At 44.9% G+C, this 18,344-nt stretch overlaps 4 protein-coding genes across 4 annotated transcripts; 1 reads left to right on the forward strand and 3 right to left on the reverse strand.

Annotated features, from left to right (window-relative positions):
• Window positions 1-1,975: 1,975 nt before the first annotated feature.
• LOC128305259 (DNA-directed RNA polymerase III subunit RPC2) lies at window positions 1,976-5,707 on the forward strand. Its single transcript, XM_053042626.1, has 2 exons — window positions 1,976-2,114; window positions 2,190-5,707. The coding sequence occupies exons 1-2, from the start codon at window positions 2,046-2,048 to the stop codon at window positions 5,523-5,525; spliced, it is 3,405 nt and encodes a 1,134-aa protein (XP_052898586.1). The 5' UTR covers window positions 1,976-2,045; the 3' UTR covers window positions 5,526-5,707.
• On the reverse strand, window positions 5,520-6,706 carry LOC128305284 (metaxin-2). Its single transcript, XM_053042659.1, has 3 exons — window positions 6,564-6,706; window positions 5,912-6,503; window positions 5,520-5,845 (listed from the first exon to the last, which is right to left on the reverse strand). Exons 1-3 carry the CDS (start codon window positions 6,607-6,609, stop codon window positions 5,671-5,673), a joined length of 813 nt encoding a protein of 270 aa, XP_052898619.1. The 5' UTR covers window positions 6,610-6,706; the 3' UTR covers window positions 5,520-5,670.
• Window positions 6,707-7,137: 431 nt separating this feature from the next.
• LOC128305908 (uncharacterized) lies at window positions 7,138-8,451 on the reverse strand. The gene is made up of 2 exons (XM_053043544.1): window positions 7,417-8,451; window positions 7,138-7,338 (listed from the first exon to the last, which is right to left on the reverse strand). Exons 1-2 carry the CDS (start codon window positions 8,449-8,451, stop codon window positions 7,138-7,140), a joined length of 1,236 nt encoding a protein of 411 aa, XP_052899504.1.
• Window positions 8,452-9,055: 604 nt separating this feature from the next.
• LOC128305274 (protein phosphatase 1B) lies at window positions 9,056-18,220 on the reverse strand. Its single transcript, XM_053042646.1, has 3 exons — window positions 16,984-18,220; window positions 13,717-13,793; window positions 9,056-13,656 (listed from the first exon to the last, which is right to left on the reverse strand). Exon 3 carries the CDS (start codon window positions 13,532-13,534, stop codon window positions 12,428-12,430), a length of 1,107 nt encoding a protein of 368 aa, XP_052898606.1. The 5' UTR covers window positions 13,535-13,656; window positions 13,717-13,793; window positions 16,984-18,220; the 3' UTR covers window positions 9,056-12,427.
• Window positions 18,221-18,344: the final 124 nt, after the last annotated feature.

Below are 18,344 nucleotides of genomic sequence, written 5' to 3' on the forward strand. Positions count from 1 at the left end.
CACAATTAATTTTGCTCGATCGCTCGATTTGATAGCTTTCTATACTTCAAGCTGTCTTCAAGTGCAACTCAATTATGGCTCCCACAAAGGCCGGCCACCGTGCCTATCCAGTTTACCAGGAGAATCCTCAGTCAATGGCCGCAAGGGTCCGATGGTCCCTTGAACATCGATCCACTTCACCACACATCGGAGACGAATTGCATCGATCTATCATCAGCGCGATCTCTCTCTCTCTCTCCCTCGTATGGCGAAAGGGGGTTCGTCACTTTTCGTTCGTTCGCACGCGCAAATCTTTCGTATCAAACTGTTTCACTTTCCTATCAAACACTCGGACAATTCACTCAGCGGTGAGCTATAATCATTCCCATTCCCTGCTGGTGTGTTTCATTAATACAATCGAGTGATCACACATACTCGCACATACACATACACGTGCTGATCATTTAATTGGAACGCTTTTTCTTCTTTCAACCGGTGACGGTGCGCGCTAGGACACACTAATGAATGGCTGGTGGTGGTGTAAATTTTTCACATCACAGATCACGGACGCAAAAATGAGGAGATCACGCACGACTACGTTTTGCACGTGGACAAAAAAAGAAGCGCACATCGAGTGTTTTCCCCGTCTTCTTCTGTGTTTTACGGACGAATCAGTTTCACCTAAAAGATGATGGGTTCATTTTACGATTACGATTACGGGGTATGATTTACATTACTGCCGTTGGTTTGTTTTATGCACAATCGACCAGCCGCGCTATTACGATCCTTTGCAACGTTCGCTAGGTTTGTGTGTGGAAGCGAAGCAAGCATAATGAAGGCTATGGCAAAATAAATGTCACGAAAAATTCAACGCGCACAGGTCAAAGTAGTGGTGTTTGATGGGAACTGCTTTTTCGTTTGTTGATAACACTTGATTAGCACGTATTCCTAACACGACTTGGCACCGAATTGTAATCGTGGCGCGGAGAAACATTGTTTGGCACTATTTCCGAACAGTGTCAGTAAGTCACTTGATCAGCTGGTTACGGCATTTGATCGGGTCTTCAAAATGGGGGGTTGCGATCGATCCAAATACCATTCTGCATTACAATTACACTGCTGCTAACATTCTAGAGGAGGTAAGATGAAGGTTGTTTTGTTCCTCAACTGCACTGATTTCCATATTATTTTACTTCGAGAATGGTAAACATACAGTTTACAGCAACAGATCACTTCGTCAAACACTTCTGTAGAGCAAATAATACAATCTTCGCAGTTTGTACAAAAGCTAACCGAACCGAATGAATGTGAAAGTATGACTAAACCAGACGACGAGTGGATATGATCGTACCACACGAACTGGTTTTTTCATCCCCCTCCTTAGCAGTGGGGTGGCAGATACATATTGTTGGCATATTGTTGCGAACGAGCATAACAAAAAGGAGAACACAAAATAATCATAACTTGCGTTCCGTTGGTTTAACGTATGTTGACAACCGGCGCAAAGGATATTTGAAAGAATGTATAGTTCACAGATAGAAAAATGTATGACATTAATTTTCCATCGCAATTACTAGTTATTCCAATGGAAAATAGGAGCAAATCTGGGGAATCCATTCCATTTTCTGTAGAAATTGCACAAGATATGTATTCAGTAAGGTGTGCTAAGATGAATGCTTTCCCATTTCGATCACATTTTGTTTACATCAGAGATGTCAAAACCTATATATACTAAAACCTATAACCTAGGGAACCTATATATAGAATACATTCATAATTTATGGTTATTTTCACGGCAACCATATGATGGTTTAAATATTGGTTTCATTTGATAACAATTAGAAACCTATATAAACATATATTTCGCTACACATGAACACCATGCTCGTCGGACAACCCTGCCACACCGGCTCGAAACGTCAAAACAGTGTTTACCAGCGAACACGTTACTGTGCAGTGTACAATTACCTGGTGATTTTTAATTAACTTCTAAAAAAAATAGTGAATAGTTCAGTTACCTACTTACTCATTAACAATAAAGGATAGTTTTCTTCTTCGAATGCACTATGCATGCCGATGAAAAACACTGGAAAGAAGAGGGCAAAAACTACAAAAAAGTGCAACGTGCTCTAGAGGTGCGTATGGATATCAATACACTAGCCCTAAAAGAAGGAAGACCGGCATTATAATCAATTTAATTTGCATTGCAGGAAAAATGGAAACTAGTGCCGGCTTTCCTACAGGTAAAAGGATTGGTAAAGCAGCACATTGACTCGTTTAATTACTTCATCAATGTGGACATCAAAAAGATTGTGCAAGCGAACGAGGAAGTAAAAAGCGATGCCGATCCGTGCTTTTACCTGAAGTATCTGAACGTACACGTGGGTAAGCCGGACGTGGAGGAAGGATTCAATAACACGAAATCAACCACTCCGCACGAATGTCGCTTGCGGGATATGACGTACTCGGCACCGATTACGGTCGATATCGAGTACACCAGAGGCACGCAACGTGTCGTTCGGAATGGGTTGCTCATCGGTCGAATGCCGATAATGCTCCGCTCGTCAAACTGTGTACTGACTGGCAAATCGGACTATGAATTATCAAAAGTGAACGAATGTCCAATGGATCCGGGCGGTTACTTCATTATCCGCGGCACGGAAAAGGTGATTCTCATCCAGGAGCAACTAAGCTGGAACAAAATGATCACGGAGGACTACAACGGTGTTATCCAGTGCCAAGTGACGAGCTCCACGCATGAGAAAAAGTCTCGCACGATCCTGATCACCAAGCATGGACGATACTATCTTAAGCACAACTCCATGACGGAGGAGATTCCCGTTGCTATCATCCTGAAAGCGATGGGTATTGCGTCGGATCAAGAAATAATGCAACTGGTCGGTATCGATCCGGAAACCCAGAAACGGTTCGCACCGTCCTTACTGGAAGCAGCTCATCATAAAGTTTTTACCCAGCAGCGTGCCCTTGAATACATGGGCTCGAAGTTGATCGCGAAACGGTTCACTACTGCGGCAACGAAATACAAAACCACGGCCGATGAAGCGCGCGATTTGCTGGCCTCGACGATTCTCGCGCATGTTCCCGTGCCGAGCTTTAACTTTCAGGTGAAGGCGATATATGTGGCGCTTATGATCCGTCGTGTAATGGCCGCCGAACTAGATCGAAACTCCGTTGATGATCGCGATTATTACGGCAACAAGAGACTAGAGCTGGCCGGATCGCTACTGTCTTTAATGTTTGAGGATCTGTTCAAGCGCTTCAATTGGGAGCTAAAGATGATAGCCGACAAGAACATTCCGAAGATTAAGGCCGCCCAGTTTGACGTGGGGAAGCACATGCGGGAGGCACTCATTACGTCCGGATTGGAGACGGCCATTTCTACCGGTAATTGGACGATCAAAAGATTCAAGATGGAAAGAGCAGGTGTAACGCAGGTCCTGTCGAGGTTAAGTTACATTTCCGCCCTCGGAATGATGACACGCGTTAATTCGCAGTTTGAAAAAACTCGTAAGGTGTCCGGCCCGCGTTCACTACAACCCAGCCAGTGGGGTATGCTTTGCCCGTCCGACACACCGGAGGGGGAGGCTTGTGGGTTGGTGAAAAATTTAGCTCTTATGACGCACATTACCACCGAGGTGGATGAGGAACCGGTAATCCGGCTAGCGTACAATGCCGGTGTCGAGGATATCCGTCTGCTCGGTGGAGAAACGATCAACAATCCGAAGGTGTTCATGGTGTTCATTAACGGAAACATTCTGGGCGTAACGATCGCTTACCGTCGACTGGTGGAGGTGTTCCGGATGATGCGACGACGCGGTTTAATTGGAGCGTTCGTATCGATACACACTTCCTTTACGCAGCGCTGTGTTTACATACACACTGATGGAGGTAGACTTTGCCGTCCGTACATTATCGTGCAAGGCGGACGACCACTCGTGCAACAAGACCACATCGAGCAGATGAAGCTGGGTTTGCGGAAATTCGATGACTTCCTGCACGACGGACTGATCGAGTATCTGGATGTGAACGAAGAAAATGATTCCTTCATCGCTTACCAAGAACGTGATATCGATCCGGAAAAGACGACGCATCTTGAGATCGAACCATTTACGTTGTTGGGTGTTTGTGCTGGGTTGGTACCGTACCCGCACCATAACCAGAGCCCACGTAACACCTATCAGTGTGCTATGGGAAAGCAGGCGATGGGCATTATCGGGTACAATCAGAAAAACCGTATCGACACACTCATGTACAACATTGTGTATCCGCAGAGTCCGATGGTACGGTCGCGCACGATCGAGCTGACCAACTTCGACAAGCTGCCGGCAGGACAAAACGCAACGGTGGCCGTTATGAGCTACTCCGGGTATGATATCGAAGATGCGCTGATTCTCAACAAAGCAGCAATCGATCGTGGGTACGGTCGGTGTCTCGTGTACAAGAACAGCAAGTGCACCATCAAGCGCTACAGCAACCAGACGTTCGATCGTATCATGGGCCCGATGAAGGATGCACTGACGGGTAAAATTATCAGCAAGCACGAATGTCTCGATACGGATGGGATCGTGTCGCCTGGCGAACGACTTACCTGTAAACAGACGATGGTGAACAAGGAGATGCCTGCTGTAAAATCGAACAATCCCATCGAACAGAAAGAATCGGGCCAACAGCCGATCGCGTACAGTGCCGTACCTATCACATACAAAGGCACCGAGCCAAGTTACGCTGAACGCGTTCTCGTGTCCACCAACAACGAGGAAGAGTTCCTGGTGAAGATCCTGTTGCGTCAAACGCGACGTCCAGAAATTGGTGACAAGTTTAGCTCGCGCCACGGACAGAAGGGTGTGACGGGGTTGATCGTGGACCAGGAGGATCTTCCGTTTAACGATTACGGCATGTCGCCGGATATGGTGATGAACCCGCATGGATTTCCCTCCCGTATGACGGTGGGTAAAACGCTCGAGCTGCTGGGCAGTAAGGCGGGCGTGCTGGAGGGAAAGTTTCACTACGGAACCGCATTTGGTGGATCGAAATGTCAGGATCTGCAGGATGAACTGTTTAAGCATGGGTTTAACTATCTCGGTAAGGATGTTTTCTATTCGGGCATTACGGGTGAACCGCTCGAGATGTACATCTACTCGGGACCGGTGTACTACCAGAAGTTGAAGCACATGGTGCAGGACAAGATGCATGCACGTGCCCGTGGTCCGCGTGCAGTTTTGACGCGCCAACCGACCCAAGGCCGTAGCCGTGAGGGTGGGCTGCGGTTGGGCGAGATGGAACGCGACTGTTTGATATCGTACGGTGCCAGCATGCTGATCATGGAACGGTTAATGATTTCATCCGATGCCTTCGATGTGGATGTGTGTAACGTTTGCGGAAGGTTGGCCTACTCTTCCTGGTGCCACAACTGTCGCTCATCGGCGAGTGTGTCGAAAATATCAATGCCGTATGCGTGCAAGCTACTGTTCCAGGAGCTGACCAGCATGAACATTGTGCCGCGGTTGAAGTTACAGAATTACTAAAGCGGCAGCGGGAACTAACCGAAACAGATATGTAGAAGACGTTACGAATTTAATTAAAAAAGTTCAAATTGAGTGTCTACGCGGTACATTCTGAATACATCTCACATATATATATATATTTTCAAACAGGATAACACCCCCGAGATTATTTCATCATTTTGCCCTTTTCTATCGCCGTAAAGTAATTCAAGTCGATGTGCGAGCAAAATGTTTTCAAATTACTGTGCTTGTTGATTGTTTGGGCAAGCACGTTGTTAGGCAGCTTCATGGTAAAAATACTGTACAGGTGACCAAACACGAGCGCATCCAATTCCGTAGGCCTGCAAGAGAGGAAAGAGAATAAAAATTGGCATTCATGTTAACATAACTCTCTCCATCATACATACTTTTCACCGAAGAAATACAGATTATCGCCCAATCGGTTGCTCAAATCCTGACACAGGTGGTCCACATCCGCAATGACCTTATCCAAGTTCACGTTCAGATAATCCGCCATCCGAAGCTGTTTCTTTACGGCACTTTCCTTGCGCCAATTCTGCACATAATTCAGCGGAAACGGAAACACGCACCCATTGCGTTGTTTGGTCACCGTGTCGCGCACATCCGCATCCACCCAGCTAATGTACTGCTCGGCATTGGTAAGCATATGCTCCGCCAGGCAGATGAGCGAACGCATCAAATCTTTATCTTCCGATGAGAGGTCTACACTGAGTGATTTGTTAAAATTTTGCTCCACAAACGTGACGATGTGATCAAACTCGGCGTATATGAAGTTTTCCACCCGCAGCACGGGCAGCTTTGTTCGCCGGCCACCTGGCGAGATAAATTCGGCATTGGCCCGTTGCTCCACCGCCACAGGAAGCTCCAGCATTTTTAGATAGGTTCGAACCGCTAGACAGCTAGCATTTTCTGCCAGCAGTATCTGTTCCTCTTCATACGGCTGGTACAAAACGGCATTGCGTGGCCAATCCTTCATGTCTGCAACAGAATAAATGGTATGAGAATTTTTGGTGAAATGATTCTGTATGGTTTCATTACCAGCAGTTGTCGTTCTGTTGTAAAAGTTTGCTATTGTCGATGCCATCGCTTGTTTGAATCAGGGTGTAGTTTAGCACTTGACCGATACGACAGAGAATAAATGTGAAATGAACAACAATCTACTCGTTATGTAAAGTTATCCGTTTCCGTATCTGTCGCTAAAGAATGCCGAAATCACAACAAAACGGCAAATGACAACTGGAAAAATGTTTTCGAACAAGGTTGATAAACAACGAGGTGTGGACAGGAGGACTGTCAAGGTTGCTATATATTTCACGTTCATCTAGAGCACGTGTCAGCCGTTGAGCATGTTGAGAGTTTTGTATCGTTCATAAAAGAATAAAATTGAATCAGCAGAAGCATTACCCCGGCCTTTCTGGCGGACGCAGGATCTGGATTGCCTTGAAGAAGATAGGCCCCGAAATTTCCACCTCTGAGTTACGGATGGCCCACTCTAGCGCTAGGTTGAAGAGCAGACTTGCTGGGAGTTTTTCTCCTTTCTCCTTTCGGTTAAAGACAAAGAAAAGAAATACTACCGACATACTTTATTAGTTATATTGCATAAACCCTTTGCTCAGTTAACTGATCCCGTGTCCAAGCAGGATTGGAATTTCGCTTTAATCACTTCTACGTAATTCTCCACATCTAACACAGTCGAGTACGCGCATACATCCACTCTATGCGACAGCGCCAACAGTTCCAGCTCAATGAAGTGTACATAACTTTGGAAGCGTTCTCGGCCCGCATCTAACTGGTCGCTCAAAGACATGTAATACTGCGATGAAATATATTAAAACACTTTGTCGATTAAGTACTCGAGAGTTGCAACGCGATGTAGTTACATTATACTTACATTATTCCTACACTCTGCGGAACCACTTGCACAGATAACATTCATCTGCACCGCGCTACTATCGGATATGGCGGCACGTTCCAGGATCGGTATGGCTATCGTCACCAGATACTCCAGCGTTTTTAATTCCGGTTCACCACAGTGCAGTAACTTTGCCACCGCCAGCGATTGGTCGTAGTACGGGAAGACGTATCGCTTGAAGCACAGATAAAGAAATGCATGGCCGTTGGACATTCCGGCCGCGTTAAGCTGGTCGGAGATACCCATGCTAAGCTCCTCATCAATTCTCGTGCGGTAAGGGTTCAGCGACATCTCAACGGACCTGTACGTCATGTAAAGCAGTTTATTAACATCCTTCTTGAACATGGTGATAAGATCTGCATAACACTTCAAATAGTGCCCAAGCTCTGGTGTTCCATCGAGTGTGGAAAGATGTGCACGGACACGTCTTAGCACCCGGTTGGCTTGGGTTTGAAAGTTCAACTTAGTGTCCACTATGGCACGCTTGAAAACGGCGAGAAACTTTTCGACGGAACTTTGCGTTGGGTTGGCTCTCGCTTGCCGGTTGGAGATGGTGATGTCTTCCAACAAATGCAACAGTCCCATCGAAACGGTGGTTAGTTCGTGTACGCTTGAGTGTATGATAAGCGCCATATCCGGATCGGACAATACCAGCTCGCCATCTTGTGTTGTACGATCGATGAACGATATTGCGTCGATCTCCGTGGTTGCTTTGGAATGGTTATAGTTCGCCATTTGTTTTAAAAAGTTACTCTTCTCCGATTGGACTGCTTCCAGTGCGGTGTGTAGGGCAAGGTTTGTTAAATTACCATTCCGATTATTCGCGGTAGTAGCTCGGGAACGCGTTACAAGATCTTCCAATTTGGCTTCCGTTTGATTCCACATCGACCCCGCACGGTCGAACGCCTCCTGTGACTCGAGTGTACTATCCAGCGTGTACATTGCCAAATGCTTGATGAGTTCATTTAAACGAAGAATAAAATCTGTTGTTACGTAGAACGCTGGATCAAGCATGGCGCTAGATTGATTCCATCTCGTTGCAGGTTTTGTATTGTACGATGCTTTACTGAGGAGTTCTGTAGATGTTTGGATCCTTTCACACGAACTTCCTTTGAGGTAACTGATGGCTACGATCAGCAGCAGCGTTAGACAACGTTTCGCGATCATGTTCCTCTGCACTAATACGATCCTTCTTCACTGAACTGATGCTTATGCTCCTAAATCGTCTTATGTATGCGGCAAATCTGCAGCACACTAAGGCTACCATTAGAGGAATACTTAATTTGTAGCTTTCACTCGGCAGAAAGAGTTTTCACTTTCAGTCCCCTTCTTCTCGCAGGTGATAACATTCACAACCAGCTGTGGACACATCGAAACGAGCACGATAAGAGATTTGGTACATTTATCTGTTGGATAGGTAAACAGAAACACATTAACGCCTCGTTCACTTCCCTCGTTTACGATCATCGGACAACATAAGTTATGCACGTACACGGTCGCTTCCAACCCGTCCATTCAGAATGAAGATTGCGCGTGCGATCGACGAGTCATTCGGATGTGTTCATTCATCACTAAAACTACACACACCTAACACGCACAGTCGTATTTCAAACGGTCTTCTAGCAATAAAACACCAACTCTATTTTCTTTTTTTGTTGTTTTCATTTACAGTGCGTGATGCTGCCCATTGCTCATCAGGCTGCGAACCCTTTTGGTGTGTCTTTCGGTTTACTTCCCCCAGGCCGCGCACAGTGACAACAATGCGAGTGATAAGATACTTCGGCGTGTGCCTTCCGAGCAAGGACGACAGTCACACGTTAATATGTCCCTTGTTTGGTTTTATACACGGAAATGCCGCGATTAGTTTGTTTTTTTTTTTGCTGATAGTACAAGTTTACACACTCAATGGATCATCGGGGCATACCGGGCCCCTCTCTTCAGTCCCTCTACTGGCGTCTTGCAGCACGAGCACTTTACATACTTATGCCCAAAATATATCTTGAATCGGATGAATCGGGTGAGTACATTTTTTGTTTGTTTGTTTACTTTCTGTTTGATTGCGATATAAGTTTGGCCCATTGTACAGTGTAATGTTTTTTTTGTCCCGGGGAGATATACACATCTGCATACAATAATTCAACGGAATTTAATAGCGTACACAACACATGCATTTTGCGACTGCGATGCTAAATGATACTTCTATTTAAGTATAGTCAGGACATACAAGTTCTACTGTGTTTCTTTCGCTTTTGTCTGTTGGCGCAATTCCGCTAGGCTGCGTGTGTATCGTGGGCTTAGCGCGCCTGTTAGGTTTAAGGGACCATTTGTTTTAGGCTGCGTGTTATTCTGTACGGTACTTAGGGGGGAGGGAAGGAAGTGTTTGTGTGGGTCACTTAGGACATTCTTTTCCCCTTCCCCAAAAACCCAACATGAGTGAATAATACACTTATTCCGTAAATGCTTGTCCTAATGCGGTTCTGTTCAACCTGTTGCTAAGAATGTGTGTTTAACTGACACCATTCGTTCTGTTGTGTGTCCATTGTGTACAAAAATGCTTGATATTTCTTTAACTATAATTAATCCTTTGAAATGGAATGGTTTCATTCGTCTACCTTCTAGCAGCTCTGCTGCTGTTGACGCTGTATGGGTGATTCGTACCAAGCGGCTACGCACATATTTAAATGGCAAATTTCCATGCGAACCGCCGCACACTTACACATACACACATACAGATATCGTGGCAAGTGTGTAGAGGAGATGGTTATGATTTCTTCCTCCCATCCAATGCTCATCGAATCATACAATTTGGCTGCCTATTCCGTCTATCGATTGTGTGTCAAACCTATCACAAAACATGCAACATTTATCGCAAACATGCGTCGAGACTGTGACGGCTACCACCAAAACACTAAACGGAAACCTTTTTGGAAGTGGTTTTGATCGACGGCCAAACCGAACCATTTCCGATAAAATGTTGCATTATTATGTGCCATTTCGTTACGGCGCTTATTTGTCGTTTATCGGACAATCGAATCTATTAACGTAACAATTTTGTAATGCCCAGATTCCATAGCCTGTATTCAATGCGAGCTTCAACGTTCTGGATAGATCTTTTCCCCTGTTCTGAACTCTAATCAATCCTACCGTTACTTATTGTTGAGGGATGATTTATTAGCAAACTTTATACAAGACGATGCTTAACTGAAACTGCACTAAACGCTTAATGCAAATGTCTTAACGGACTAACGCAGAGAAGGGAAACAGAAAATTGCTTACAGGAAGAAACCTAATTTGCATGTACGTCTGTTTTCTTTTTACATTGATCGTGTGGTACGTGTTTTAATTACTGCACACAATATCTTTGTTACACTTGATTATAAAGTTCTTTGCCAAAAATCATGATCCTGACCTTCGGTTCTATTCTAACCCACACGCAAGAGGGAATGTATGTTTTGCCCGTTATGTTCTTGATCTACGTTTGACCACCGAATCTTTCTTCCAGTTTTTTTTTATAATCGCTTTTAATCGTATCACAACACTTCTCTTCAGAAACAGAAACAAGAAAAAGAGTATCGGTGTATGTGTTTGTGTGTGAAGATATTTTAGCTGTTTTCCTTTTCGCTTCAACTCTCTTGCTACCCGTTGCCATCTTCATTTAATCTCTCGGTTTCCCTATTTACTTCACAATAACATGTCTTTTTTGTGACTTTTACACTATCTCTAAGCTTATTTTCAGTGTTTGGTGAAGTTTGCTTTCATTTGTTTGTTAGTTTGCTTTTTTCTCCATTGCCCTGTTTTCAGTTCAACCGTATTTAAGCTTCGACGAACGTCACCTTCCCCTAACCCCTTCTTTTGTTGTGATCTGACGATGTGCAGGTTGTCCTTATTATCCATAATTTTGCAAAAATATTGGATATTGAGGGAGGGGTTTGTCTAGCGCCTATCACAACAACACTTTAACAAACTATTTTCTAACCCTTACCTAACGGCCTTAACAGAGTAAAAAGGTACAAAATGAAAGTAAAAGACAAAAAAATCGTGCACAATATGTTAAAGAAGACAAGAAAAAAAACATTAATTCATACGTTCCTAAACACTTACATACACTTTACTAATGTTTAGCAGAATTTGTTAAATGTAGTTCTTAAAATCATATCGTTTAAAATAATGCTCATAATAATACAATACAAAAAAAAAACATTAGACATAGATTGTGTGGTGATTTGCTGGGTTCGTTATTGCGTCAAGCTCCATGACTTCATGCCGTTCAACCATTCAGAACACTCCTTCCTCCACTATCCAGCACTAGATGCTGCCTGTCTGTGTGTGAGTGTGTGCTGTAGTTGTTTAGGACTGTATACCCCTGGACACACAATACAAATTGGAAACAAATAGAGTGCAACAGGGGTTTTCTGTACAAAAAAGCAATTGTTTCTGTTGGTTCTTTCTTTAGTTGCTCACAACTCAACATTGGCACCCATTTGAAGACAAATTGTAATGGTTGTGCTCCTGGTTTACTCAGGGTTTTGCGTCTCGCTAACAGCAACAATGAACACAGCCTTATTTGCTACTACTACAATCTCTGTTTCGTGTGCTTAGGAAGGTGGATGATGCGTATGTTGTTACTACGTATATGCGGGTGTGTCTGTATTCGGCAACCGACTCGGTTCCACGCGTCTTTAGGACATAGGGGAACAACATTTGTATAGTCAGTAAACTGGATGATTCATTTTGTATTTCTTCTGCTAGTTGAGCCCGACCGCGCGCTCGTGACAAATCCATGGTTTTCCGAATATACCAAGCATCTTCGAATAGATGTGCTTGATCATAGTGTGATTTAAACGATTTTACACGTGGACTGATCGTTCGCATCTTGGAAATAGCACTCAACTGCGCAATAATTTTCACACTGTTATTCCTTCCTGTTACTTGAACGGACACATTTCAGCTTTGTTTCTCTGTAAGTTTTGCGATATCCTTCTGGTGCATTCTAATACTTCCCCATTTCGCAAGATTCTGCTAATTTTGGGTGGAGCTCCTTAAAAATGTTCGCTATAAACGAGCACTTGGCGTGTAAGCCTCCACCAGGCGGTAGATCAGGAATGTCTTCCTTCGCGAGTTCCTTCAGCAGCGCGCCATACTCGATCGGGTCCATCGTGCCCAGTATTTGCTCGATACGGTTGCGCAAATGTAGCTCCAGTGCTTCCTCGCGCTTCTGTGCCTCTTCCGTCACGGTCGGTGCACCGGGGAAAACGATAATGATGATGCACATATTGTCCCGGCTGCCCTTCTGGAGACAGGTGTCGATCACTTGGTTCGCAACGTCCACCAGACTGTCCGATATTTCCAGTCGATTGTGCACGAATTGGCACAGCTCGTCATTGCTCATTACATCCCACACACCATCACAGGCCAGTATCAGGAACTCGTCGGCCGGTTCCCGATCGCGGCAAAATATTTCCGGCTCGGGCGATACCAACTGTTCGCATTGGCCAAGATTCTTTACGTTCTTGTACGTGTAATCGCCTAACGCTCGACTGACCGCAAGACTGCCATTCACGCGCTGCACCATCACTGAACCGCCCGCATTCAGAATGCGTTCCTTTTCACCCGGTAGGATCGGTTTGTGGTCCTGGGTGGAGAAGATTGGCTGCCGGTTCTGGCAGAGTACGGCGCGCGAATCGCCACAGTTCGCTATGTACAGGTGCTGGCTCGAGATAAACGCACAGACGGCGGTCGTGCCAGATTTATCCAGGCCCGATGCAAGGTCCGGAATGTTGCGCATCGATTCGTCCAGCTGCAGGAAGCCGGTATGTATGCCCTTTGTTATGTCATTGTTCCCGAACTCGGTCGTGGCGACGATACGCTGCAGCAGATTTTCGGCACAGTGCTTGGCGACATTGTCACCCGCATGTCCATCGAACACCGCGAAATAGTTCCAATCTTCCAGGTTTTCGCCGAGACCGGTTTTGGCATGGTACGCGTCTTCCATCTCGCAGCGCCAGCCCTGCATCGAACCGACACCGTACCGAAGCCCATTTCCTTCCCCATGCTCATTGTGCTTGGAGGTCATTGGTTTTTCCAGGAAGGCACCCATCGTTGTTGCTTTCTGTTTTCTGTTAGCTACGATGGTTTGCTACCTTTTGCACTTAAACCCGCACACTGGAATATTGTGCTGCCGTTTGCTGGCGGGAATCTTCCGAACGGGGTTTCTCGGGTCTGAAATATACGGGAACACAGTTTGTTAATATGTAATGAAAGGATATATTTGAAACTCACCTCTCTCTCGTTTTTTTTTTTGGAACGAAATGCTCCTTTTGGGCGAAATTTATCAACTATCAAAATTAATCTACGTTCTGCGGAAGAAAAATAAGTAAGAAGAACAACATTAGATAATAACGATAATACCCAACATAACAAGATAATTAACAACAACATTAACACACGTGCAAGCATCACTTTTCTTGCTCGTCGGCTTCTCTACATACAAACGTGTGTGGCCTGGTCTTTATATAAATAGAAATGATCTCATATGCGATAACTCGTTTTTTTTTAAATGCTTCTTCGGCTTAATCGGCCACATGTTATCGAGATATCCGCTCTCCCAGAGTGAGGATTGTGAGGGATATCTTACACTTATCAACACACATCATCGCATTGATAGCTACATTTAAATAACCCCAAAAATGAGTCTCCTCATGAAGTTCCCAAGTCTAATCATCGCGCGATCAACGATACCGTCATGATGTTCTAATCGAACTTGTTGCGAACAACGGTTCAATTAAACCAGGTGCGATCTTTGCTAACAGCAGATTGCTGCCATCAAGGTAAATGTAAGCATCTTTGAAAACAGACTTAATTCAGGTTTTAAGTCTGATCAGCCCCGGTGTCTTTTATTCCTATTGATTTATAATGTGATAAGGTGAAAAATATCTCCAATTTCTATTAATTTATTGACCAGGAGACTATATATGAATACAACTGGTCGACGACGAATAGAAACACCCCAATCCAACGAATAGAAAAATCTGAAACCACACAGACTAAAGGTCAGCGCGCTAGTGTAGCATCAGGATGTGTCCTATTAGTTGCGAAGTTACACGATATGTGGAGGGACCAATCTTGTTTGCCACCGCTTTGGCATACGCCACAATGTAAAGCCGTTCCAATCCGGCCCTAGGATGCGTTAGGGACCTGTTAAAAGGAAACCAGAAGCCCTTCGTTTTCGGGATATGAGAAGCACCAGTTCTCTCCCCCCAAAAGCTTCACCATGTTTGCATACAATTTAATTAAAATTCCCCCCTGTCTGTTCGTAGGCCTTGCGCATTTTAACTTTATCACACTAAAAATAGTGTGACGAGCGAAAGATACGACACCGACACCGCACTCTGTTCGATAAACCACCATCGGTATATGCGGCTGTAGAAACCTCGTCCTACTCCTGGCACGCTTCCGTTTTTGTTCGGTACGGAACAAATAGCTAGACAATTGGGTCCGGCTCTGGTCATTGTTAAATAATTTAAAATAGATTATTTTTAAATTGCTCCGCGGTACGCGCAAAACAAGTTACGCGAGCGATTTCGTATGTATGCTCAGCATCCCTTCTATTGCCAGGTCACTGATAGAGGCGCTCTGTTATTGAAAACGGGGACCACATTCACTGTAGAAGAATGTTTCAACGATGACGGACCTTTAAAGGAATTACGAAACGCATAAAGAGCATTCCTGGAGCATAGAAGAAGCAACACTTGCTTCTTTTACATGCTTTCGGACGGGGCTTACACTGTTCTCTCTCCGTAATGTAACCGAAAAGGATTATCCTTATTGCCTACTATCTCGATGACTGCTCATCGGAACGATGCGCCCTATTCATACGGAGCACACTTGAACGCGATCGCATCATACGTTCGTCGTCCTTGTCCTTGGGTTGATGGACTGGTTTATAACTAACGGTCCTGGCGGTACATTCTTCCGGCATCTCTTCAATTTATCCTGGGTATGGATGTGCCTTTTGTCGCTGGACGTATAATGTCGCACACATGTAGGCCATTTACCGGGCATCTTTCATGAATCAACGAACGACCTCTCATATGCCGGACGGCACGGGACACTGAATGAAACACTTTCCGCGTGACCTATATTTCGCAACCATTCATTGATGTTCGCTAGCAAAACCGATTCTGCGTTTAAAGACCGTCTGCGCTTCATGTGAATTACCTCCTACAAAAACACAAGGGAAGAAATTATATACGATGTACAATTAAAAATGGGACAATATAAACTATTTGTGCGCCAATAGCCTAGAATTTGAAAAAAATCTCATGGTAAAATATTGAATGGACACCTCTGCGTCCTCTCAACCGTAGTGTGTAAACTAGCTCTAGAATGAGTCCTATGAATGAAGCTGAGCAGTTGATATTTCAAGCGTCCCATTTCCACTTATAGCAACTGTGATATACGTTTTTTGTGAGCTTTTCACAGCTGCATACACTATCGATGAGTAAGATATACACACTTACACAAAACAAACACACATAACATTTTCTGTTGCCAATTGTAAACGCGTTCCCGCTGTAATCGATTGTATTCGCGGTGTGAGTCACTAGCCACTACTAAGGGCCGCAAGTGCAACGTTCCACTTGCACACACATGCACTTTCCGAGACGTACGTTTGCATCGGGTTGGAAAATTGTGTGTTACTGGCACGCACCGTCCTTTTCCGGTGCTAGAACAGCACCAGGGAAAAACCAATCGCTCACCAAAAATGAATCAATCATTGGGCGAACGAGGAAACTAAGCGACGAATGGGACGATGCGGAGGAATGAGGGAATGGGCGAACATGAATCGGTCGCTATGGTTCCCCAAATAAACCCGCCTACCTCCTCCTTACGCTTCCGATAGACTTGGCATTTTGTGTTCTCCTTTATTTAGCTACTTTATCACAGACCAGGTGATAGTAGGCACATTTTAAATGAGGTGATTTAAAAAGCACATTCGCATTGCACTACATTTAAAATCCCATTACTATGAAGTACACATCGAACCACGGTTAAAAGCACGCTGCAAAACATTTTGCTCTGCAGTTACTTCGATGAAAAAAGGTACGCTTTATCGGGGACAAAGTGTACACACTAGTTCCTAGACAACTTTCGTCATGTGCACTTGGGGTGGCATTGCCCCGGCCCCGGGGTTGCACGGTTGTTTAGGTGGAAAGAGTACTTATTATAATTACTATCAACACTGGAGTTTGCCCGCAGGGGGCAAGAGTGATAGATATAGGTTTTGTCCAGCAAGTGACAAGATTGCAATCTCGAAACGGCTTGCAATCAAGGGTATCGATTCGGAAGGACATAAGCTATACATGTACACTTCTCGTGCGAGTAAAAAGCACACGATGTCGTCTATTCTCTCATTGGCAGTTGCAGGACCTTCTATATGTTGTGCTGTTCACCTATTCCTTCTATCAGACGTCCTTTCAAAAACAAAGTTTCTCTACATCGATAAAAACCCATGTTGCTCCTACACCTTTCGGTACGTAAACCCACCGTTCTAATACTCCGGTACAGCAGCACAGTTCCACCGCGTGTGTCTGTCGTCGCTTCTTGCGTCTTCGCTTCCGGGGGTGCTTTTCCGTTGCAACGATCTTCCGGAACAAACAGGACAAGCTTAGGCAGCGAAGAAGGCCGCTATTCATTCGGATCTATCGTGAGCGTTGTTTAGCCGTGCTGTGCCGCACATGATTGTTACTGCCAACGGATGCTATTGTGACGGTGGTTCCTCATTCTAGGTTGTGCAGTACGAGCATATATGTGGCTTGCCTTGTTGCGAAAGCAAGCTGCTGTAATTACGCTGGTCACACTCGTTAAGCTTGACCCGATATGCAACAGTACCCCAGCACCTTGAGATGATGATTACAAGACACCGCGCGCGCGACACTATGCTAAACAAAAACAAAACTAAAACGTGACTTTACACACACACGCACATACGTACATTACACACACGCACACACATAACTAATGGCACACTTGTGGACAGCGCTTCATCTACACACCATCGTTGCTTCCTCAAATTCGCCTAGTCAAGAAACCGCATCGGTGTCACTCGATACACTTTTTCCTATACTGTGTTCAATAAATAATGATTTCGCACGGTTAACCCTTGGTGCGTTCGCGATTGATTTTCGTTCCTCTATACCCGGCCTCTTCCACGCTATCAGCTGTGGTTCATCAGTGTGGGGAATAAATACCAGCAGAACTGTGGTTTTTGCTTTGCAGAACCCGTTGATTACGATACTGCAAGGATTAGATATTGCTGAAATGTCGTCGGGTGTGTTGTGAGCTGCGTTGCTTAACAGCGTCTTCTTCTTTTGGCCCACACGGTGTCAACCTGTTCGTCAAGAAGGCGTGCTTTCGCGGTTGCTGTTGCTGCTCGTAAACTGCACAGAACGAGCACTATTGATGGTTCTGGGGTAAATCGAATGAATTTCGATACGAATACGTGCGGCTGTGATAAAGAATCGTACAAACAATCCTCAGCAAACCTTATAACGAGCCAGTGTGCCTTTTTCTCGATCTGGAAGTATCGCTGCGTTTCGCCACACCAGCGCTTCGACGTCAATCCCGCCGATGTGTAGCCGGTTCGGTGGTTATTTCAATGAATTTATGTATATGCCAAGCAAATAGATAGCATATTTGCTCTTTCCTACGGTTGGTATAAGCGGTTCGCGGGGAAAACGATGCTCGAGCACAGTATATCACAAACGAAAAGAATGTGTTGCAAGTTTGCTTTGCTCACGGAACGCGCACAATTGGTAGGCTACGCTGTCAGGAAAAAATGACAGTTGAAAAAATGAACTGACAGCTGTGCTGTCAGACGTCTGGTGCATGTGAAGACGTTTGACGAT

Source organism: Anopheles moucheti, chromosome 3 (genome assembly GCF_943734755.1).
Source record: "Anopheles moucheti chromosome 3, idAnoMoucSN_F20_07, whole genome shotgun sequence".
Classification (NCBI taxonomy): Eukaryota; Metazoa; Arthropoda; class Insecta; order Diptera; family Culicidae; genus Anopheles; species Anopheles moucheti.